Source organism: Arachis hypogaea, chromosome 5 (genome assembly GCF_003086295.3).
Source record: "Arachis hypogaea cultivar Tifrunner chromosome 5, arahy.Tifrunner.gnm2.J5K5, whole genome shotgun sequence".
In the NCBI taxonomy this organism is placed as follows: Eukaryota; Viridiplantae; Streptophyta; class Magnoliopsida; order Fabales; family Fabaceae; genus Arachis; species Arachis hypogaea.
In genome coordinates this window covers 105,900,816-105,925,472 of record NC_092040.1, presented here as the reverse complement: position 1 = coordinate 105,925,472, position 24,657 = coordinate 105,900,816, and the positions used below count along the sequence as shown (strand labels likewise).

At 33.8% G+C, this 24,657-nt stretch overlaps 3 protein-coding genes and 1 long non-coding RNA gene across 4 annotated transcripts; 3 read left to right on the top strand and 1 right to left on the bottom strand.

The window, feature by feature from the left end:
* Position 1: 1 nt before the first annotated feature.
* LOC140173270 (methyl-CpG-binding domain-containing protein 9-like) lies at positions 2–2,635 on the top strand. The gene is made up of 4 exons (XM_072196095.1): positions 2–22; positions 255–947; positions 1,511–1,815; positions 2,573–2,635. The coding sequence occupies exons 1-4, from the start codon at positions 2–4 to the stop codon at positions 2,592–2,594; spliced, it is 1,041 nt and encodes a 346-aa protein (XP_072052196.1). The 3' UTR covers positions 2,595–2,635.
* A 133-nt stretch (positions 2,636–2,768) lies between these two features.
* On the top strand, positions 2,769–8,158 carry LOC112802485 (methyl-CpG-binding domain-containing protein 9). Its single transcript, XM_025845723.3, has 5 exons — positions 2,769–2,907; positions 3,751–3,849; positions 3,937–4,371; positions 4,846–7,022; positions 7,227–8,158. Exons 3-4 carry the CDS (start codon positions 3,997–3,999, stop codon positions 6,127–6,129), a joined length of 1,659 nt encoding a protein of 552 aa, XP_025701508.2. The 5' UTR covers positions 2,769–2,907; positions 3,751–3,849; positions 3,937–3,996; the 3' UTR covers positions 6,130–7,022; positions 7,227–8,158.
* A 14-nt stretch (positions 8,159–8,172) lies between these two features.
* On the top strand, positions 8,173–8,997 carry LOC140184755 (uncharacterized). The gene is made up of 2 exons (XR_011882381.1): positions 8,173–8,291; positions 8,385–8,997. It is a non-coding gene; the product is annotated as an uncharacterized lncRNA (long non-coding RNA).
* On the bottom strand, positions 8,955–12,131 carry LOC112802483 (homeobox-leucine zipper protein HAT5). Its single transcript, XM_025845721.3, has 4 exons — positions 11,464–12,131; positions 10,974–11,104; positions 10,319–10,558; positions 8,955–9,628 (listed from the first exon to the last, which is right to left on the bottom strand). Exons 1-4 carry the CDS (start codon positions 11,558–11,560, stop codon positions 9,206–9,208), a joined length of 891 nt encoding a protein of 296 aa, XP_025701506.1. The 5' UTR covers positions 11,561–12,131; the 3' UTR covers positions 8,955–9,205.
* Positions 12,132–24,657: the final 12,526 nt, after the last annotated feature.

Here is a 24,657-nt window from a genome sequence, read left to right as displayed (position 1 = left end):
GATGAAAATGAAGCAGTTCAAGGTTCGTACAAGAAGCCCAGAAAAGTGGGACTGACTGAAAAAGTGTCAGGGAAGATCGTTGTCCACCTCCTGGGAAGTCGTTATGTTCTAGAGTTCCTAGTGAACTTATTGGTGACATTCTTCAGGTATTCATAGTGCAACTGAATATATCTTTATTTTACTACCATTTTTATTATTTGTCTATAAGATACATGTTTTGACACGGGCTCAACTTTTTTTCTTTTAACTTTCAGGTTTGGGAGCTTTTAGACCGATTTGATGAAATTCTGGACTTGAAAGAGCCGTTGTCGCTAGATGAGCTAGAGAAGGAACTTATCAACCCATGGTTTGATGAATTGGATTTGAATGAGAAATCTGAGAGGGACATTGATGCCGGTCAGGTTTTGAGTTCGCAAGGCACTGATGATGATTGTAGACCAACTCTGTCCTCAAGTTGTGACGCTGGCCCATCAAGATACAAAGAAAGTTCTCATGCCTTTATTCAAATGGAAACAGAAGCAATGAAAGAGGCAGCCCAAGTTAAGCTTGCATCTTTCACTTACGCTCGATGCTTTGGTGTAGCCTTGACAAAGGCCCATAATTCATTGCTAAGAGTGCTAGTTGGTGAACTGCAATCAAAGGTGGCTGCCCTGGTGGATCCAAATTTCGAACCTGGAGAGCCTAAAACAAGACGTGGAAGAAGGAAAGATATAGACAGTGCTATTCCTGCCAAACGTACAAAGCTCAATATGCTTCCTATTAATGAATTAACATGGCCAGAATTAGCTCGTCGATATATCTTGGCTGTCTTATCAATGGATGGGAACCTTGACTCAGCAGAAATTACTGCTCGTGAAAGTGGTAAAGTGTTTCGTTGCTTACGAGGTGATGGTGGCTTGCTTTGTGGTTCCCTTTCTGGTGTGGCTGGGATGGAAGCAGATGCACTGGTGAGCATGGCTTGTGTCTTAGGCAATGCTTGATGATTTGCATTTCATTTTGGCTTTTGTGATAAGATATTCATTTTCTTTATGGGGGGTTTCTATATGGATTTATCTTGCCACTTCTGAGTTGTGTACACTGTACACAAGTACTTTCATTTATTTTGGTGTTGCAGAAGGACATGGCTTAGAACACAAAAGGAAGTCAAAGATATTTATTTTAGGGGCCATGGAGAGGCCTTTTTAGTTTGCAGTTAACTAAGCTAGAAAATGCATATTGCATTGTTGATCTGGAAGCATTTAGGATGGTCATTTTGATAGCTTTATTCCTTTGTTTTAGCTTTATTGTGGCTTGAGAGCTCTTTCCATCTCAGAGCTGAATTACTTTTAGGATTATGGTCTTTTTGTCATGCAAGATTTGCTGCTAGTTAAAGTGTTAAACCTGTCTACAATATGGTTAGCCTTTATCAAATAGAAGATCAAATGTTTCTGGTTTTAAAATACATAGTCAAACTGAAAGGAGTTCTTAAAAGTTTTTTTTGTTTATTTGTTTTTGTTTTGGGGGGTTGCAGTTGCTTGCTGAGGCTACAAAGAAAATATTTGGTTCTTTGAGCAAAGAGAATGATGTGCTAACCATGGAAGATGATGAGTCCGATGCAAATGATCCTTCTGAAAAAAAATTGGGGAGTGATGGTATTCTTCCTGAATGGGCACAGAAGCTAGAACCTGTCAGAAAGTTGCCAACAAATGTCGGAACCCGAATCAGAAAGTGCGTCTATGATGCTCTGGAAATGAATCCTCCGGAGTGGGCGAGAGAAATACTTGAGCGTTCCATTAGCAAGGAAGTGTACAAGGGAATGCATCTGGACCAACGAAGGTGTTATTCTGTTTTATCCTTTGCTATATTTAATTTCTTGACACAAGTGGAAATGGCAATACTCATGGTACAACCACTTGTTTTGTTTCACAATATAACTGGTAGCTTTGCAATGTCTTTTTCTTTTTCTTCCCTTCTTTTGTGTTTTCCTTTCCACTATGGATCAGATATCTTCCCAAAATTTTTTAAATAGAATCCAATATTCCAATGGTCCAGAAAACTACTAGTAGCACTCGTGCAATGGTTGGACCACAGATTTTCCTGTATTCAATGTTCTAACATTCAGTTCATTGATATCTATAGCAATATCCAATCCATCTAAAGTTTATGTTTTTTAGAGAGATGTTATTTGAACATATCAAACAAATCCACCTATAGTGTCCATATTGGCAACAAGGTAGAGAGTAGTATATACATTTGGCTTTTTCCACTGCAGGTGGCAACTTCGGATATGATCATTTATCATTTCTGTAGCTTTTATTCCAGATGTACATGAAAAACGATGTTATGTACCTTAACTCTTATTGTCACCTATGCCAATATACAATACATGTTTTTGAAAATTATGTTCTCTGAAATTCTGCTTAGAGAACCGTATTCTTACATTTCTTATATGGCTGTATATGGCAAAAATAAATGGCTTGTTCTCTAATCTTTATAGATGACACTGATAGCTCTGTTATTTTCATTTTGTTTTTATTTGGTGTGATTTATGGAGCTTAATCCTGAATTGAGTATTCTTACTGTTCAAAAACAGAAAGCAGTTCTTCAACTGTTAAGTGATCTGTTTCGTGGAGGAGTGCAGCAGAACCCTAATGAAGGAAGGAAGAAAAAGATTGTTTTGTCAATTTCTGACATTATCATGAAACAATGCCGCATTGTATTACGCCGTGCTGCGGCTGCTGATGATTCAAAGGTTTTCTGCAATTTGCTGGGTAGAAAGTTAATCAATTCTTCTGATAATGATGATGAGGGGCTTCTTGGATCTCCAGCTATGGTGCCCGTCCTCTTGACTTCCGCACTATCGACCTAAGGTTGGCTGCTGGAGCTTATGGGGGATCTCATGAAGCTTTTCTTGAGGATGTTCATGAGGTCTGTGTTGTGTCAAACCTAGATTGCTTTAACCAACTGTCTTCCGAATGTCTTTCATTCTCATAGGCTTTCCAATGTTCTTTGATATGTATTTTAGTTTTGTTATTTGTCATACTATTTCCTCCCTGTTTCTTATTATAATATAATATTACACAAGCATTTAATGTCCTTAGTACACCAAAACTCTGGCCATTATATGACATAGGGTTTTTAGGGGAAGTGATAATTTGCAGCTCATAATACAAATGAAAAGATTCTGTTGATAGCAGATTGAGCAAGATTTTTCTTCTTAAAATGGTTTGGCATCTGCATTTTCACACTTCACTGACATGCATTTTTGTTAATCTGAATACTATTAAATAGCATGCCCTGCAAATTATTCTTGTTCTACCTATTTTTGGGAACTTTTCACTGTTTGATTCCATGGCTCATCAGGGATCATCATATATTTCCTCAAATCTTCCAACTATTATCTTCATGTGCTGTCTAAAAGATTCTCAAGTCACTCAAGATGTTGACAACTTTCTTACATACATTTTTATGGTTTTCTCAGGTTTTCCTGTGCTTCTAGCTATAGAAATCTGGATGTACTCTCCATACTGGAGACCTTAGTTAGGAGAGTAGATCAATAGGTGAAACTATTAAAAAGGATTTAAAATTAATGATTCTGAAGTGATTATGAATTACATTAGAAGATTTAAGAATTAACGATTCTGAAGTGATTGTGAATTACATTAGAATAGATAGTATGACCTCATGTGATCGACGTAGCCGACCTCACTTAGTGAGAGAAGGCTGTTTTTTTGTGGGCACTAAACTGTAAGTTCTGGATTTGCTGTGCAGCTTTGGAACAATGTTCGTGTTGCTTTTGGGGATCAACCTGATTTAGTTGAACTGGCTGAAAAATTATCCCAGAATTTCAAATCATTGTATGATGAGGAGGTTGGTAGCCTTTGTGTATGTGGATACATTAATATATATGTAATTGTGCTTTCTCTACTAAAGCATTTGAATCATTTCTGGGTACAGGTTGTCACCTATTTTGAAAAATTTGTGGAGTATTCGAAGGTGGGATGCTTGAATGCAGAAATGAGAAAAGAAGTTGAAGATTTTATTGCATCAACAAGTGAGATTCCTAAAGCTCCTTGGGATGAGGGAGTCTGTAAAGTATGTGGGATTGATAGGGATGATGATAGTGTCTTACTATGTGATACTTGTGATGCTGAGTATCATACATATTGTCTGAATCCTCCACTTGCAAGGATCCCTGAAGGAAACTGGTACTGCCCTTCTTGTGTCAATGGTAAGCATGCCACTCAAGATGTTACAAATCATGCGCAGATTATTGGCAAGCGTCGAAGTAAGAAGTTCCAGGGAGAAGTTCATTCTCTTTACTTGGATGTGCTAACTCATTTATCTGCTGTAATGGAAGAAAAAGAATACTGGGAGTACAGTGTGGGCGAGGTTTGTTGATTTGTACATTTATTTTGCCTTTTGTTTCATGTTTCTACTTTTCTTTTATTTTTAATTTTTTTCCTGGATTATATTACTTGATATTTGATATGTCATCCTTTGCGGTGAAAAGGATTTCTTTCATAGTTATTGAAGAGTTGTGGTATATGCTGCCATTGCCCATTTATCAAAGGAATGATATTAATTTGATTCTTTTTGCATTGATGATATACTGCCTTGATTCTTGTGATTGCTGATTTACATTTCTTGCTTGAATTCCTTGATAGAGCTCATTCTCTTGTATCAGAAAATGATTTCTGCCTTTTAAAGATGCATTCTGATTTTGAAATATTATGTTTTATGCTTGTTAAAGTTGACTACTGTTGTTTCTTGGTTTAAACTGCTGTTCTTTGCAAGCTGTTTTGTGATGGCATATTTCTATGACTATGCTATTGTCTCCCTTAACTTATATTTTAATGTTTGCAGAGAACTTCCCTTCTTAAGTTTTTGTGCGATGAGTTGCTTAACTCTTCCCTGATACGGCAGCACCTTGAGCAATGTGCAGATTTATCTGCTGAGTTACATCAGAAATTGCGTTCCCTCTCCACAGAATGGAAAAACCTGAAAACTAAAGAAGATATCTTATCCTCAAAGGCTGCAAAAGTTGTTACATGCATGCCAAATACCACTGGAGAAGTTGGTTTCAAGGAAGGGGTCACAGCTGCACTCTCAAGTACGGGTAAATGTCTGGTGCAGCCACATAATGTAATTGACAATCCTAATAATTTTGGGGTATCTGTTGATAGTTTGCAGTCAGAAGAGGTTACTAACGAGAAGCATAGGCTCAATGGTGTTGACAAAAGTGTATCTGTGATAAATTCAGATTCTGAAAACAAACACTTGAACTCCATAGATGTAGAAGGACAACTTAGGAATGTCTCTGCAGCTGTGGCATCCCAGTGTATGGATAAATCCACAAAATCTTTTCCATCACCAAGTCATATGCCTCATGAACAAAATGGTACTAGTGGAGCAGCTCATATCCAGGGTAATCACCAGAAATGTGACGTGAATGACATATCTACTGTTGATGAGTCAGAACCGTATCGCCTTGAGATCAATGCCATCAAGAGTGATATTTCACGATTAGAAGACTCCATAGCTGATGTCGGATCAAAGCTTCTGAAACTTTCCATTCGTCGGGAATTTTTGGGAATTGACTCCATTGGTCGCCTGTATTATGCGTCAGCTGTAGGCAGAGGTCGTTTAGTCGTTGATGCAAGTGCTGCAGTTCTGTATGGAAGACAAATGGCAGTTGGCAGAGATTCTGTTGACAAGTTTTCTTCCCTGCAGCATAATGTATTATCCGACAAGGATAACTATAAGATCATAGGGTTGCAGAAGGACTCCTCTTGTTTAATGTCTCCACCAAGTGATGGTTCAGGCATTAGTTCTTCATGGGTTGCTTATGAAACTGATGCAGAAATAGAAGAGCTTTTAAGTTGGCTGAAGGACAATGACCCTAAAGAAAAAGAACTGAAAGATTCTATTATGATGTGGCCAAAATCAAGAGCTCAAGAGTTTCTTAATTCACCGAATGAAGGTCAGGTTGAGGAACAAGGGAATTTTCCTATACAAGAAATAAGGAGAAAACAGCATCCAATTCTCTGGTTACAAAGGCGACATCTTTGCTGGAAAAGAATTATGGTCCATTCTTTGAGTGGGATGGCACTGAAGTGTCGAAGAAGCGAAGTAAAAATGCCAGAGTAAATAATGATGAAAAGTTGTATAGGTGTGAATGCCTAGAACCAATATGGCCATCTAGGAAGCACTGCATGTCTTGCCACAAAACTGTTTCAAGTGATGTTGAGCTGGTTGAACACATTGATGGGAAATGCAATGCAGGTCTTCCAGCCTTGGAGAAGAATAGGGATGATAATTTATCTTCTAAAGGAAGAGGGAACACAAAATGTGATTCCTCTCGGGAAATATTCAGAGGTGATGCAGATACAGCTGGAACTGCGGCTGCAACCAATGTTTCTTCTAAGCTTAGCTCAAGATTGATTAAATTTTCAAATGAAGAATCCTCTTGCCCATTTAACTTGAAGATATATGTTCTAAGTTTGTGACAAATGATTCATGCAAGGAAGTTGTCAGAGAAATAGGTCTTATTGGTTCAAATGGGATTCCATCCTTTCTTCCTTCCATATCTCCCTTTGTTAGTGATTCTACACTCATGCTATTCTCAGCTCAAAACAATGATCGTACTGGTGGTGGAGAATCACTAACATCAGAATGTCAGGTTTCTCTGGGAAGCACTGATGGAGCTGGCAAATGCCATGATAAAAAGTCTGGAATGTCTTTAGCTTCAAATGAAATTAGTAAAGCAGGGATTTCCAATAAAATATCTTTGGAACAAAAGATGGAAATCTCTCTGAAGGAAATCCTGCTTTGGATATAGGGGTAGATAGCTGCTGTGTGGTCCCATTGTCTTCTTTGAGACCATTAGTTGGCAGATCTTCACATATTTTGAGGCAACTGAAGATCAGTTTACTGGATATGGATGCTGCTCTCCCAAAGGTTGCTTTGAGACCATCAAAGGCACAGTCAGACAGAAGGCAGGCATGGCGGGCATTTGTAAATCTGCAGAGACAATATATCAGGTTTGTCTTTCTTCTCTGGCTCTAGAATATATATATCAACAGTCATTGTCGAAACACATCTCATTTCTCATTTTCAGCTTTGCAGCTTAGCTTACAGAGATACGGTTTTAGCCTTGGGAAACGTAGTGCTAAATTTCAAGTTCAAGTATATTAGAGACAAACTACTTATTTGTTTTGTAAGTGATGTTCCTTTCATTTTTCCAGATGGTTCAGGCGACAATTTCACTTGAGGATATGATTAAGACAGAGTACTTAAGAAATGACTGGTGGTATTGGTCATCATTCTCTGCTGCTGTCAAATCGTCTACTTTGCCTTCCCTTGCCCTTCGGATATATTCTCTTGATTCAGCTATTATATATGAGAAAATGCCCAATTCAAGTGGTGACAGCTCGGAACCTTCTGCGACGGAACAGAAGCCACCGGCCAATGCTGATGCAGATAAACTGAAAGCAAGCCGGAAGTCAAGTCGGAAAAGGAAGGAACCGGATGGTTGATCATTACTGTATTTCTTGGCTGAGAAAAGCAGAAAGCTGGTCATTTTTATATGCTGTGTTATTGATCATCCACTGATATCAAGTTTGGATGAGAGAGCTCATGGCATGGGGCTGACTTCAGGTTATTGAAACGGCAGCCACAGCTGCTGGTGTCACTTGTATGCTTGTACATATAGGTAAAGCTGACCTGCTAACCCAGATGCCGGTTTTTGGCTAAGCAGAATTTGTAGATCTACCTGCTTGCGGTGAGGGCACCAGCAGGAGGTAATTGAGGATGCGTCCAATTTTGAAATGTTTTCTGCTGCTGCTGCTGCTGCTGGCCCAATTTGTTGCTCCATAGCGAGAAGTGGCATTTACCTTTTTCATTTTTCTAGCAGAGTCTGATCCATATATGTATACATGGAATTATTGTAAAGAAGGAATAGATGAGAAGTTGAAAAAAAAAAAAGGATGGGAAAGAAGTCAGAATATGTTAATTTGAGCAGTTGTAGGCAAATATTCATTCTTTCATATTTTTCTCTCACCCCTCACTAAAGTCCTGCACACGCATGCCCATGATTTTGTTCCTGGGCATCTGCAGATGTGTTAGAATGCAGGGTAATTATTGGAATCAATGCATTTTTCCGTCTGCTTATTGTGCATGCCTAGTGCGAGTTCTTTTGTTTTGTTTTACTTGCTGTAGTTCTATCTTCATCGTCATGGGGCACATCATGTAGAGATGTCAGTGTCCAACACCCCTGGCCCTAAGTCGGTCTGAGCTCTCAATTCTTAATGGTATGAAAGTGAAACACCATTCATTCATGCATGTTGCCATGAGATCCAACTTATTTGTCTCTTTGTATGCATTAATCTGTGCTAATAATTCAGATGCATTGCACATGTAGATGTGCAGCTGGCAGGTCCGTTCACATGAAGCAGTGGCTGCTTCTGCGTCTTCTCTGCCAATCATTTGGATCTGTTATCTGCCATGCGCAGATTGTCCTGGTTTGGGTGTCTTCCATGGATGCGAATCTCTAAGCTTTGGGACAAAAATAGATCTGTTATGTAGCATGAATCTCTGACATGTTAGGATCTGTATGAGGGCTACTAAATTATTCAAGTTCTCTAGCACTGTGATGTGCTGATTTACTGTCGCAAGTTTACATGGAATCATGAAGTGCCTATCATCCAATGCTTACAGTTGGTTAATGCATCCACTAGGTATTTTACAGTATTTAATTGTTATTTAGTGGTATCCTTTCTCACTATTGTTAATGACATAATTATCCATATTTCTCAAATCAAAACCAGGCAAAAGTAATCGTATCCTTGGACAGTATGCGAATTTGCTTGGATTTGTTCATTTGAGCATCTGACATGACATCCTAGTAAAACGCCTCTTTAATTACTACAAATACGAAGCAATGTAATGGTAAACAATTAATACTACACGGGAAATAGATATAACTATGGTTTATTAGCTATACGTTTTCACTTCAAACATACTTGAGCATGGAATTACAACATAAGACTCCACTGACCATATTACCTGGACTCTATTTATTTATTATAAACGCACTCCCCTTCAAAGGGTAATATATATAAGCCACCCAACCCAAACGTTTACTTTTTCTTTGTCGACCACATGATCCATCATCATCTACTTTAATTATACAATACTTTTTAAAACTTTTCCATTAAGCAACTACTTAGAAAAGCACTGCTGCATTATTCAACATAATATTACCCCACCAACGCAATACCTCCCCTTCTTCTTGGTTCTGTTGCTCAGCTTCAGCAGCAACAAAAACATCTGAGAAGATACTCCTCCCATCATCACTCCCATCCTCCTCCTCTGACTGAACCCTCTCAATTGGGGCCATGCTATTGCCGCTATTGCCGCCATAGTTCTCAGCAGGAAAGTATGAATCAACACTCTCAACAACAAGCTGTGGACTACTACCCTCATCAACCACGGCGCTTCCAACACTCCCGGTGCTCAGCCGATCCTCAACCTTCATGCTGATGATTTGAGCTATCTCAACTGGAAGCGGTTCGGCTTTGTTGTCCGATATCGGCTCCCCCGGCATATCTTTAGCTTGCAATTGAAGCTTTTCATTCAAGGATACCACCTGTAGGAGAGTCAATATGTCAGTTAAGAATCATAGTTTAGTGTCCACTTGTTAACTAGTTTATCTGGCTGGCTCACATAATCCTTTTACAAAATTCATTGGTCCTTTTCACTAAAGGAAGTCTTAAGCATAGTGTGAGAAGGCTACAAAGGTATATTCGCCATAGCTACTTTGAAAGGGCCTTCTTTTTCAAATGAGGTGGGGTTCAGAACAGATGCTACTTCTTTGCTAGTATGTGATTATTGTAAGTGTCGAATCTCATGTGTAGGGCCCTCTCTAGAAAGCTCCCAATCATCTTATTGGTGGAAGTGTCGATTTGCTTCCCTGTGATGATGGACTTCTGATTGGAAATGCACTAAATTCTATCCTATACAGGAACCTCACTGTTGACAGATAGTCTATATTCTTCTATTCACCCAAAATTCCATTGCCCTTATGCAAGGTGTTATCTTTTATAGTGTTCACTTCACCCATTCCCCCAATTGCATAAATCCCCATCAAATCTCAATAGCAAAATCTATCTTCTTTTTAGATTAAGGCCTTGTATAGTATCTGTCTCAATAGAAATGTGAAATGTCTCTTTTTTATTATTATTATTTTAGGTTTTTTGTATTTTAATTATTCTAAAACACTAATCAAACATGGTCTAAATGAATTAAAGTTTTAAACAACATAGATGATACATGTTACCTCAGATTTGAGCTTTTCATTCTCCTTCACAATGGAATCATATGTTGAAAGTAGGGAATCATAGGAAGCCTTGAGAACATCGTAATCCCTTTCAAGTTGCTTGGTCTTCCACCGAGCCCTGCGGTTCTGGAACCACACTGCCACCTGCCTCGGCTGCAACCCCAGCTTCTTCGCCAGCTGGGTTTTCCTCTCTGGCTCCAGCTTGTTCTCTTCCTCGAAGCTTTTCTCCAACAGATTGACCTGAAAAATCAACCACATAGAGTGGTGTCACAATAGGAATATTTTCAAGCTATGATATATCATAATTTTTTTCACAGCAATATAAATCAATGAAACTGAAGGGAATAAGTCAAATTGCTTTGCTAAAAATCTTTCCCATCAATCTTGTTAATCAGTAAATTGATAACAAGAACAAGCAATTCAACTCATTCTTTCATTGTGGTTTAAGTAGCAATAAGAAGGAAATGGTTTCGAATTTCTCTTTAAAACCAAACTCAAAGCAAATGTCAAACCAAGACTCTATATATGGTTATGGTGTTGACAAAAATATGCTGCTTATCATAAAGAAACATAAGATCAGATGCATATTATACTAAGAGCATCAACATACTGAAACAACCAAAACATAGTTTCAATCAATCATCAAACAATGAACCTGTTCGGAAGTGAGGCGGCGCTTCTTCTCTGGCAGCTGCTCCTCATAGTACTCATCATCAAACAGATCATCCGGTGAGCTGAAGAAAGGTCGCCTCTTTGAGCTTTCATCCATGCTCAGGATCGACCTTCCTGATATGATTTCAATTCAAAATCACACACAAACTAAACAATTAACTCACTTTTGTGCATTACTATCAGTTTCAAAAACAGCTAAAGTTCTGAACTCTAAGAACACAGTAACATAATAGCAAAGAAAAGAAAAAAATAATGAAAAATTTCAATTCATGACCCATGTTGGATGCACAATCAAGTTGCTTACTTTTAACGAAAACCAAAACAGAATTTCATGTTAATCGGCCCTTTGACCGCCTAAATCCAAAGCAAAAATTTAAACTTTTTCCATTTCAAAGTTGAGAACATTTCCAATTTCCATCATAACCATCAAAATTCAAAAAACAGAAAGAGAGAGAGATGAAAGTCAAAGTCACCTCGAAAAGCGAGATCAGCAGTAGTGCCAAGGAAGAGCATGTTGTTGTTCCCCCTACAAGCAGATGGATCAAAGAAAAGCCTCCCACCAGATTCCATGACTCAGAGAGAGAGAGAGACAAGAGAAGCAAATAGAGATCACAAAGACGATGTGTGTGTGTGTGTGTGTGTTTAAGAGTTTGCTTATTATCTTAGCAACTTAGTAGTAGTAGTAGTAGTAGTAGTAGTTTGAATTAGAAGGTGGTTGTGAATATTATGATTATGGGTTGGGATTAAAAGATCATGAGCTTATGGCGGAAGAAGCTGGTTGTCCAAAGCAACCTTGCAGGAGTCTCCAACGGGCATATGCAAAATCCCATCATGCACTGCTTCCTCCCAATCTTTCCCACCCACCCAACTCACTCTCTTTTCTGTTATTCAGTTTCACTCTCGGCAACGTAGCCGGGGAAGAAGGAGGCTTTTTGGTCCCAGATGATGGGCTCGCCGGAGTTGGAATTTTCCGGCGACTGTTAGTGTTTGTGTGTGTCACTCTGTGTGTTATAGTAAACTGTCTTTTGCGGCTAAACTTGTTCGACTGAGCCACCCCGCCTCTTATACTGCTTATTCTGCATCTCAAATTACTCAACTGCCCCTCTTTCCTTTCATTTTCAACGTCATCATATGCTTAAAATATGCAATTCTTTTCGTTTATTTATTTAAATTTATATCAAGATAATTCTCACTTTATTCATAAATTTTCCAAAATTGACAACGATTACTTTAACACCGTTCTTTCTTTATTATTTTTTTTGTCACACTATTTTTAGTTGTTTAAAGGTTAAAATATTATATATTTAATATTTTTTTTAATTTTTATGGTTCGCTGAAAACTTCTAAATATGAAGTCAAAGATGATTTTAATAGAAAAAAAATATATAAAAAAGGGACATTATTATAGAAGACAAGATATATATAAAATAGAACATAAAAAAATATTACTTCCATTTACATGCAATTTTAAAAATGTTCAATTTGATAGCTCATCCTTAAATGGAGACATATATATATATATATATATTTTTTTTATCAGAGATGAAAAGACTCAAACTCACAATTTCTTAAGTGAGTATAAAGAGATTATGTCATTTGAACTATAACTCATTGAAAATGGAAACATTATATTTACATCAATAGGTTAGATTTAAAATACTAGTCAAATTAACCATTTTTTTTGGTACAAAATAAAAAAACGTCTAAAACCTTGCTAAATTTGTTGAAAAAAAAAATCTCTAAAGTGAAGAGAATTGTAAAATGATAAGATAATGTGTTAATTATTGTTGAATTTTAAATTTTTATCATGTGAAAGCATTACTATCTTGATTCAAGAGAGATTAAATTCTTATTTTTTAATTTTTTTATTTTAGAAAAATTTAATCTAATTTTTTATTATCTCTAATAACAAATCATTATTTAAAGAGTGCTGTGTTCTTTATTTTCTTGGAACGCGTTAACATTCGTTGGATTGAATGAGTAATACTAAAAATAAAAACAAGTTTATTCGAAAATTTTAAGTTTAAAACATATATGAATTAATAGATTAGTTGTATTATTAAATTAAAAGTATTTTTCTATTTGAAACTAAGTAATATTGATTCAAATTGGTTTTCTAAGGATGTTATTAACCAAAAACATATTATTCCTTCCTCTTTGTAATATAACTGGGAACCACCTTCAATGAATGTCTGTAAAGTGAACTGCGATGCAAGCGTTTTTGAAAATGGACAATTAGTTGGCTTTGGATGTATTATTAGAGACAGCATGTGAATTTGGATGAAAGGTTGTTCTGCCAGTTTACCTCTTTCTAGTGTTCTTTCTTGTGAGCTTCATGCTATTTGGAGAGGGCTTTGTTATGGCTTGGGATTGCGAGTGTAAAGAGGTCATATGTGAAACTGATAATCTTGATGCGTTTCTTCTTGTTTCGCGAGGCACAACCAGCATGATTACGAATGACTCTGATCTGCTTGACAAAATCAAAGAGATGCTTCAGCGTAATTAGACAGTTACTTTAGTGCTCATCCAGCGTACAACAAACAGAGCGGTTGATTTAATAGCTAAGACTGCTGCTTTAAAAAAGCAGATGTACCTAGAGTGGTTACAACCCCCTAATAATTTAGACATTATTATTAGAGAGGAGTGCTACTTTTTCTCTTAGGTGTTTTTTCTTTGTGTTATGTTCAGTCACCAAAAATTGATTTTTGAAGGTGGCTATCTAAAACAATATGCCCTTTTAGACCATCTTTGGTGGTGTTGGAGCACTATTGTTGGGTATCGACTCTATTCTTTGTTGGTGTTGTTAAAGGGAAACTATGAGAATTGAGTGAGAAAGAAAAGGAGGATGAAGGTGTTGTTAATGGTAGCGAGTTGAATTCGGTTTTTAGTAGAAGAAATCATGGGATTTACTTCTTCAAGTACTTATTTGAGTGAATAGAAACTCATTACCGAGTTATTTATTTGTTGAAACTTGAAAGTGCTAGGGTGTTACTTGGCACTATGATGATGAAGTCAACACAGAATGTTGATCATAGATTATTTTAGTTTTCAAGGCCAAATTGGTAACACAAGTTTTAGTAACTAATTCGAGTTATTAATATTTCAAAAATCAATTTGTGTCATTATTTTCTAAATAGATATTTTACTTTAATTAATTAGGAGTATAAAAAATGAATTTGGTTCATTAAATCTGAAAATTCGATTCTCATTTATCAGAATCTTGTGAATTAGATATTAAAAATTATCTAAAAAGTTGGGTAAAAAATAGGATCAGATAATGAATTTGAAAAGCAAATTCATGAATCCGATCTGCACACCCAATAATAGATCTGCATCCTTGGATATTTTTATTTCTTTATCTACTACTGTATTTATTTATTCTTTTCACTTTTTTTTTTCACACCACTACCTATATATTCTTAATCAATAAAAAATAGTCCGATGTACAAATACTTCACGTTAATGTAAAATTATAAAGATATAAATTGAAGATACTAAAACTACACGTGAACAAATGTTCAAATTAGCACATTAAAAAATGTCAAATTTTAGCACATCCAAAATCTAAAAACTTACGTATCCAAAATCACAAATCAACATATCTAGAACCCGAAGAAACTTTTTACATTATTGTTAATATGAAAATTAATCTCCTACAAATACTGTATAAAACATTATATATTAATGAGTGACCAATGATCGCTTAGCACATCATCAGGTTTGCCAATTCTTCCATTTTTTTTAAAGAAATTATTAAGTTCAAATTTTTGTGTAAATAATCATAGGATTAGAATAGTTTTATTCCCATAACATACCAAGCCAATTTATACTAGACTATATATATAGGGAGAGATTAGAAATGATTTAATATAATATATATTGAGACTTAAACAGATTGACATGATGAAATAAATATTGGAGTATATATTATATACATCTTACCCGAAAATCCTAATGAATAAAGTAGTTGTGTCCATAAAAAAAAAAATAATGTAGTCAACTGGAAATAAAAATAGCAAAACTATAAAGGATACAATTTTGATAGTTTGGTTGATTTAGCTTAGTGATATAATCAAGTTGTGTATGTCATGATATTTATACTTAATGGTTTACGGCTGGTTTATTTTAATTTAAAATATGATTATGCTGAAAATGTAACTTAGCATAATCTTATCAAATACAGTGAAACTTAATTTTGACTTGCAACTATCAAATATACCCAAACTGAAACCTAAGCAAGTTGGTTCAAAATCTGTATTACATGATAAGAAGTAATTGAATTGTTCATATGTGTTGTGGTTTTAAATAATTAAAAAATCAGTAATACTAGGAAGTAAACATATTTTGTGATTTATAGCCATCTCTTAATTATCATTAGTATTTTTAATAGTATGAAATTACATTTAATAGCGTAGAATTGTAAACTCTATTTTGTATAGTTAAATACTGACTAGATTTTAATAAAAGTGCTATCCTAAAACTTTCTCTTAAAAAATTGTCTTTATTTGACCTTTTGTTGTGATGCGATATGCTATCCGCGGTTTGATTCAAATGCTTAAATAACATTTTTTTTTTCTTTTATTTGTTTAAATAAAGTTTTGTTTTTGATTTCTTATGTCTTTTTAGTTTATTAGGCTACCCGCACATTATTAAACTTGAAAACTCTTGTGTCCTTTATTATTGATATATTGTTTTGTTATTCTAGTTCTCATTGGTTAAACTTGCAATGGAGACAAAAGAAAGAAAACATTAAAAAAATTCTTATTATTCTTTTGTTTCGATTTTGTTCATTACCGTAAAATGTATCAATCAAATTAAAAATTAAAATAAAACCCCATGCAGCTTCTATCTATATTAATTATTATAAATTTCTAATCCAATTGCAATAGGTGTCCCTGATAGTAATTTAAAATAAATATACAGATATATAGATAAGAAATGGAATCAAAATAGGTGGCCACATGCCTCTGTTTGTTATTAAAATTCTAAAAATTCTTTGCTGCTCTCAGCAGAGCCAACAGCTCCAACACATGATAAACAGTGTCCATAATAAACTATGTATGTTCATGGAAGATCCAAGTTTGAGGGGTGAAAAGACGAGTGGCTTGCATCCAATCCACATGTTGTGGGCCATAAAACTTCATCTTCTAGTTGTTTGCCTTTAAATATTCACATGAATTAACATCATAAATCATAAATAAAGGATGGTTTACAAAATTGTTTTTTAAACGTATTTATTAATAACAATTGTTAAGATAGAATACAAAACTGGAAGAGTTTTATCCAAAAAGTGAATTTATATGTATTGAACATTGTTCTAATAAATTTTTAAGATTACTTATTTTTTTATAGAACCCTTTCGATTTATTAGACTACGTTTAATTAGTTTTGAAAATAAAATAAAATAGGACACTGAAAAACATAATATAAAGGGCAGAAACATAAAAAATTAATATTTTTATATTTTGTTTGATGATAATTAAATATAAAAGATAAATTATAAAAAATTAATTTATCTATTTTTCACCCAAAAAATTAAAAAATATAATAATAAAAATTATAATTATAAAAAAATTGATAAAAATAAAAAAGAGAAAAAAATAACTTTAGCTTCTTACTAGTACGTCTATACTTTTTTTTGTTAAAAAAGACACAATATTTTATAAGACAATATTTATATTCATATCTCATCGGTCAATAACATAATTTTATATTTCTGTATTTTTATTTTATTATTTTGTACTTATAAAAAAACACAGCTTCATATATTGTATTTCTTAACCCTAATTTAATTATGTTTCTTATTTTTCTTCCCTCTATTTCACTATTTATTATCATCTTTTTTTTTAAGATATTTCCAACCATATATAGTAAATATTATTTGTCTATTTGCCATAAACAGATACAGTTCTTTACTGTTGTTCTCCAAATATGATGCAGTCACATAAACATGCTGGGGGACCATAGTGGCAACACACATAATTAACAACCACTAGATGCATTATTTCGTTTGCATTCCTAAAACAGCAGAAACATCCATTGAACCCATCAAACCTCTGACTTCTGTATAACACAGTAATCAAATTGGAAATACAAAAGAAATCAAATTTGATATATTAAAGAAAATAAAAATATTATTTATATACTAAAAATAGTCATTAAATTTAACAATTATATATTTATATATAAATATATATAATTTAATTTATTTTTAATATATATTTTATATTTTAATAATTTATTTTAATAACTAATTTTAATGTATAACTAAAATTATTATTTGTTGAAATGGTAGTCAAATGTTTAATTTATTATGATGAAATTTACTTGGCAAAGTGAGACATGACACGTCAAAAATGAGATACCATAATAAATTCTTTTAATAAATGAGAGAGCATGTGATCATTTATCTGTAGATATAATTAACATAATCCAATAAACAACTCTATTTTATATTTTTTATTTAATGATTAGGCTAAAAGATTCACGTAGTTTGTACAGTATGTAGTAGGCTCCCCCTCCTCCCTTTATCAGCTATGAATCCTTGAGGTAAGGGATATAGAAAAGTTGAAAAACAGATTGGTAATTCGTAGAAATAAAAAATCAAGCTAAGAGTCATCATACATTATTTGACATCCATTACCTAAACGGATTCTTTAAAAAATTATTAAGAGTTTAAATTTTAATATATATTAATTCGTTGATTAGTAATAAATTTTTAAATAGGATTTTGTTAAGTAGACAATGATTTTTATAAATAATATGAACAATGAGTTTTAGAATTGACCCAATAAAGGAAAAAAACATTCCACTCCCAAATTATCTCCTAAACCTTAACATTAAAATAACCATCTGTACACCTAGTGAAGCATGAGTAAATTGAATAAAAAGAAATAACCATCAAATTAAAAATAATGAACATAATCATTTGCATACTTATTGAATTGAACATCTGACATATTTATTGTTCATATTGTTTAATATTCTCATTGTCTACCTATACTTTTCCTTTTAGATAAAATGAAACTCAGATTCACGACGAATTGGGCTATATTAATTTGAGAGATACCAAAAAAAAAAAAGAAAGAAAAACTTTTTAATAAATAAATAAAAATGTAAAAAAAATATTTGGCTAACATATATATGAATTTAGATCAATACTATATAATACCAAATCTTAATCATTCATTTTGTTTATTATAAATAAAATAAATGGTGTAGTTAACTATTATAAATACTAAAATTCTTCCCTTCCAAATAATAAAACATGAACATGGTCAAAACTCGCTCTGATCTCTTCATAAGACTTTTCACATCCCCCTTTTCTCTTGTAAACCAATTATGTTTGCAACACCGACCAAGATGTATTGGGAAGTTGTGAGAAAAAATAAATAAAAAATAATTATGTTTACCAACTTGATATGCAAACCAACTTAGTTACTTAGCAATTCACTTTTCAAAAAAATGAAAACCTAATTATAAAATTTGAAACAATTCAAAAGCGAGCCCTCTGGAACACCTATTGTGCCTGCCCATCTAAAACGTGACGTCGTGCCTTCCATTTGCAACCTGTCGTCCGGTGACGCCGCGCCTTCCCCTTCCAAACCTTCCCGCCACGACGCGTGCTTCTTCCTTTGAAATTTCTCGTGCTGCAATGTCTTCCTCCTGTAACTCGTCGTCTAGCGACACCACACCCTCCTCTTTCGAATCTTTTTTTTCTTTTTCTAAGTTTTGGATGATTCTTTTTACTAATTTTGGATATTTCTTTCTTCTAGTTTTGGATGTATTTTTGTTATATATTTTAAATATTTTTTTTTCTTATGTTTTAGATTTTTTTTTAGATTTTGGATAATTTTCCAACAGTTTTAGATGTTTCTTTTTAAATTTTTGGATGTTCTTTTTCTAACAATTTTGGGTGTTTCATTTTGTTAGATTTTGAAGTTTTTAAAATGATTTTAGATATCTCTCTTTTGTTAAGTTTTGGATATTTCTATATCCGAAAGTAATGTGTTCTTCTTTACCATAATTAAAATAGTTTTGGGTAATTTTTTACAATGATTTTGGATGTTTCTTTTTGTTACGTTTTGAATGTTTCTTTTTTTTTTTTTTGTGATTTTTTAACTGAACGTGAATTAAGAAAATGCGGCGTTTTGGACAACTACCAGCACATTACTGTCGGATTTATCCGTTGGTAAATCTGACGGTAACATTGAATGAAATTCGAATTCAAAAACCCTTTCCCCTCATTTTTGCAATTTCACTCTCTCTTCTCTCCTTCTCTCTCACCTTATTCTCGTTTTCCTCTCCCTTTCTCACCAGAGATCCAGACGTCGTCATTGCTGCTACCTCGTGGGTTATCATCGCTGCCTCAGGTTCCACCTCCAGATTAGTGTGAATCTTTCTCAATTTTCAATTTGTCAATTTTTAGGTCTAGTTTTTTTTTGAATTTTATATATATTTTATTAATTTTGTATTAGATTTTTTGTTTTAAAATGTAAATTTATTTGAAATCTTATAATTTTTTTGAAAATTTTTATTTTAAATTTTGTGTTTAAATTTTTTTGAAAATTTCTATTTTAAATTTTTAATTTATTGGTTAGGATATTTCAATTTTAAAATTGAATTTTAAAATTTGAAATTTGTAATTTTTTGGGAATTTGTGTTTAAAATTTGTGTTTTTATTTAGATTTATTAAGGTTAAGTTAATCAATTTAGATTGTTAGGGTTAACTTTGTTTAACAATTAGATTATTTTAGGTGAATTAGGTTTTGTAGTTTAAATTAATATATTTTTATCAATTAGGTTTGTTAGATTAAGTTAAATAACTTTTTAAATTAGTTTCATCTAGTGAAGTTAATAAGTCATTTTTTTTACTATTATTTTTTTGACATTCATTGGAGTTCGCTTCTTTCGTAGTTTCTGTAGTTATATTTCGTGGGTTGTTCGTGCAATGCTCAGGTTGGTTCTCTATCTCTGAATATAATGAATTATTTAAGTTTTATGCCGGACTTACTTTTCTTAGGATAAAGTTTTAGGATGGAAGCAGGAGAAAGTTTCCTAATGGCGCCTTCTCAAAACCCTTGTTTGTTGAAAAATTGTGGAGTAATAAGGGGTTGCGCACTAAAATCCATAGAAACTGATGTTTGCTTGAATGCATACTTGTTTTAATTAATGCTTGCAATTGTTTTCTATGTGAAAATTTGATAAATTTTTTTAGTTGAGGTCTCTAAATAAAGAGAAAATTCTGCCGATTTTTTTTAATCCTTGTTTATTTTGTAAAAAAAAAATAAAAATTAAATTTAGAGAATACTTATAATTATAGATCAAACTCTATCAAAATTTTTAAACAATGTAAATATAATTGAATGATGAAATTAAAAAAGATCTTTTTGGCATTGAATGAATAATAGTCATGAAATGCAAAAATGAAAGACATGAAAAAAATCTAAATATAATTTGTTTTATCTAACAATTGTTAAAATCTCCCTCTCTACAAACATGTGACAGCAAAAACAAAAGACACAATAAAATATAAATCGAATTTGAAGTTCATAGATTAGTTTAAATTTAATTTCAACTACTAAAGATAAGAAGTCTAATGAAATCAAATTTGAATTTAATTTTGATATGCTCTACAATGTAGCTTTTTCTACTTGACTTCTTGAATCTTAAGTAATTTTTGAATCTGAACTAATTCCAACTAACTTTGTTAGAGGCGGTTTATTTGGGGCTAATCCTAAAAAGCTTTCTATGTACATATTCTTTTGTGTTTATGGTTTTGTGCACGTATTTTTGCTATTATATTACTTTTGTGATTGGTGTTAATTGGTATGCTCTTTGCAGACATGACGACATGCAGAGGTGTCACGAAGCGACCTCGTGGTCGGGGTAGAGGGAGGGTGTCTACTGGTACTCGTGGGACTTCTCAGTCATGGTCCTCTACTCCGACTACCCTTGGGACGTCATATGCAATGGGTGCCCAAGATCATTCGTTCATCATGGTCTTTAACCCTAACTGCGTGGCTCCTTCTGTTGCGCCACCCTCGCCACCAGGAAGTCGTCCGACTGCTTTACTAGAGTGGACTCCTTCACCACTTCCATTTGATTAGCAGCCCACTACTTCGACGATGACGCTACCTCCAGCAACAGACATTGCAGTGTCAGAATCCTCTCACGGATCCTAGCCAGATGTCCCTCCACCACCGCCATCGTACGGATGACGATTTGGCCTGATAATTTGACGGCGTAAGTACTATTTTTATGTCTTTTAAATGCAATCTATTTTGATATTCTTATTCAACGTATGTGTTTGCTAATCTTAAGTTTTTCATTGATAGGTTTGCGTCAAATAATAATGCATGTACACAGGAGTGTACCAATGTCGTTAAGTTGATGTACGACCACCCATGGCCGAGTTATAAAAAGATCTCTATGGAGACCAGAGAGCGATGATTTCAAAAGTGGATGGTAAAAACTCAACATATTCAAACCTTAGCTAGTTTATATCTTATATTTTGTTTAATTATGTATTTAATTTCAATTAACTAGTGCTAAATGTTTCTTTATGCAGGAGATGCAAGACGATCTTCAACCATCGGATGGCTAGACGGCTTCAGCAGATGACGCAGGACGTACACGAGAGGCATGCCCACCTCACTATTTGGCTATGCCGAGACATTAAGAAGGCATTGTACGTCCATTGGGAGACTAATGAGGGATTCAGGCATCGCCGTCTCACAATGCAAAAAGAGCTAACATGGCATCATCCAGGTCGTTGAAGTATAACAGCCGGTTAGCAACTTTTATGAAGACAAAGACCAAGCTGGTATGTAACTTGTTTTATTTCGCTAATAGGTTAATTTTGTCTTTGACATTTAATGTCATTATTACTTGATTTAACATATTGTTTAAATATGTGTAGTTTAAGTAGTTGGATCGTGATGCGATGATGGCGAGGACCTTCAAGTATACTCACACCTTGAAGGAGAACAAAGAGAGATATGTTGATTAACGGTCTGTGGATTATTATGTGAGTAAACATTATGTCTACGGGTTGGGATCATTCTTCGCCAACAATCTTTGCACCTCCACATTGAAGGCTTCATTCGTCTTTGCCACCAGTCTTGTCGAAACCAAGGACAACATCGATTTGAAGGAGCAGGTCCAGAATCTCACCCAGAGTCTTCACCAACAGGCTCAGCACTCAGCAACTACAGCAGTCTGAGAAAAGGTATAACGAGATCCTCGCACACATGTCAGACACAAATTCCCTCATGCTGGAGCTGGAGCAGATTCAGTAGATGCAGCAACAAATGGCGGTGTACCACAAGCAGATGCGCCTTGGTGGTAGCGTTGCTACTGGTGGCAACGTACTGCTGGAGGGGCACTGGCATCATTAGTATTTTATTTATTTGACTTTTTTACGACAACGACAATTATCAGGATCCGTAGTTAATGGATATCAGTGGCTTAGAGAAGTGGGTTGAGTTTCGGCCTCTTTTAACTTTACTTGCTTTTTCTTTAAACTGGATGGATCTTGTAGTATTTGTTGAGTAACCTCGAGTTGAAAAGTAGGAGATACTTTTAATTTGTCTCTTGTCGATGGAGGAGTCAAAACAGAATTATGAGAAAGAATAGATGTTGTGAAGTATTTCTGATTATGAAAGGCTGGAGATAATTTTATTTTGTCTCTTAGAGAAAAAACCAGAATCAGAACAGAGAGAGAGAGAAGTAAAACAACGATATATTGTTGTATAAAAATATGTTTTATCCCTCCTAGAGGTTGACTTTAGAGAATTAGGTTTTTTTTTGTCTTTTGGATATATATATATATATATATATATATATATATATATATATATATATATATATATATATATATATATATATATATAGTTCTAGCCGGCTTTTGTTTCGCAGGCCGAGTCTAGAGCATGATTATGTAACTATCTTTTAGAACTCTACTTATATAACATATCTCTTGGTTTTTCCGTATAAGCTTTCGATCTTATCACTTTTCGAGTATGACGCAATTATCTGGTCTTGGTTCTTGCTTAACATTTTCCTTCAAGGCTCCTAGATATATTATCATTGCTATATTTATATGTCTTTTCTCTAAGCTAAATTTTTTTACCAATTCTTTGATATATTTATCTTGGTACGCAAAAATTCTACTAGTAGTTTGTTTGATTTGGAGTCCTAGAAAGAATGTGAGTTCTCCTATCATACTCGTATCAAACTCACTAGTCCCTAAGTTTTCAAAATCAGCACACAAGGCTTTATTATTCGATCCAAACACAATGTCATCCACATAAACTTGAATAAGAATGAAATTATTATTAGATTCTTTAATAAAAAGAGTTGTTCCGTAGTACCCTTTTGAAAACTATTTTTCAAAACAAAGAGCTAAGTCTTTCATACTAAGCTCTTAGTATTTGTCTCAAACCATAAAGAGTCTTGGAGAGTTTAAAAACATGGTTTGAAAAATCTTTATTTTGAAAACTGGAAGGTTGTGCTACGTATACTTCTCTATCAATAAATTCATTTAAAAAGGCACATTTAACATCTATTTGAAAAAGCTTGAACCCTTTGTGGGCTGCATATGCAAGCAATAATCTTATTGCTTCCATCCTTGCAACTGGAGCAAATGACTCATCAAAGTCAATGCCTTCCCCTTGGTCATACCCTTGAGCTACTAGTCTAACTTTGTTTCTAACAATATTACCATTCTTACCCAATTTATTTCGAAAGATCCATTTGGTACCTGTTACCTTCTTAATCTTCAGATTTGGCACCAATGTCCAAACCTCATTCTTCTCAAATTAGACCAGTTCCTCCTCCATTGCCTTGACCCAGGAAGGTTCATCAAGGGCTTTCTTCACATTTTGAAGTTTCACTTGAGATATAAGAGCAAGATCATTTAGTTCTATTCTCTTTTTATTAGAGAATTTTGTGGTAATTCCTTAAGATGGATCTCCAATAATAAATTCTTGTACATAGTTCTTCAAGAACTTATTTTCTGTGAGTCTTGGTGAGGTAATCTCAGGTTTGATATGATTGGGTTCTGTGCTATTGAGATCCCCAAAATTCTCTGCTTCGATAGGAGACAAAATAGATTTGTCTCGTGCAATTTGATCTGCAAAATCAGGAACAACCTTTTCCAATGTAGGTTCTGATTTGTCTTCCTGGATTCTTTTTGAGTTTTGTTCAGTTTCCTTTCCTGCTTTATTTTTCTCAATAACACTTGAAATTGTATTAGATTCACAAAAGGTAACATATATGATATAGTTATCAAAAGCGAACCGACAATTAACCCGATGAAGTTACTGGGTTACTGGATTAGTGGTTCAACCGATGGATCAGTGATCGAACCGTTTGACCCGATAATAATTAAATAAATATATAAAATTATAATACAATATTTATTGAAAAATAAAAATTAGTGTTTAATATTTTATATTATTTAAATTTAAATAAATTATATATAAATTTTATTAGCTCGTTGCTTTAATGTGATATATATAATTTATATAAATTATTAGCCTTTAATTTAATAGGTCTAATCTAAAAAAAATTAAAAGAAAGTTACATATAAATAAAATTAAAAGTAAAAATAATTTGTTGATAAAAAATAAAAAAATAATCAAAATTGTAAAAGAGAAATAAAT

Bases quoted from the DNA above. Each gene is read 5' to 3' on its own strand.
- LOC140173270 (XM_072196095.1), top strand. From the start codon at position 2: ATGAAAATGAAGCAGTTCAAG. The intron at 23-254 runs GTTCGTACAAGA...TTTAACTTTCAG, and splicing joins TGAAAATGAAGCAGTTCAAG to GTTTGGGAGCTTTTAGACCG. The intron at 1,816-2,572 runs GTGTTATTCTGT...GTTCAAAAACAG, and splicing joins ATGCATCTGGACCAACGAAG to AAAGCAGTTCTTCAACTGTT.
- LOC112802485 (XM_025845723.3), top strand. From the start codon at position 3,997: ATGAGAAAAGAAGTTGAAGATTTTATTGCATCAACAAGTGAGATTCCT. The intron at 4,372-4,845 runs GTTTGTTGATTT...TAATGTTTGCAG, and splicing joins GGGAGTACAGTGTGGGCGAG to AGAACTTCCCTTCTTAAGTT.
- LOC112802483 (XM_025845721.3), bottom strand. From the start codon at position 11,560: ATGGAATCTGGTGGGAGGCTTTTCTTTGATCCATCTGCTTGTAGGGGG. The intron at 11,105-11,463 runs GTGACTTTGACT...AAATCATATCAG, and splicing joins TGCTGATCTCGCTTTTCGAG to GAAGGTCGATCCTGAGCATG. The intron at 9,629-10,318 runs GTAACATGTATC...ACTCTCCTACAG, and splicing joins ATGAAAAGCTCAAATCTGAG to GTGGTATCCTTGAATGAAAA.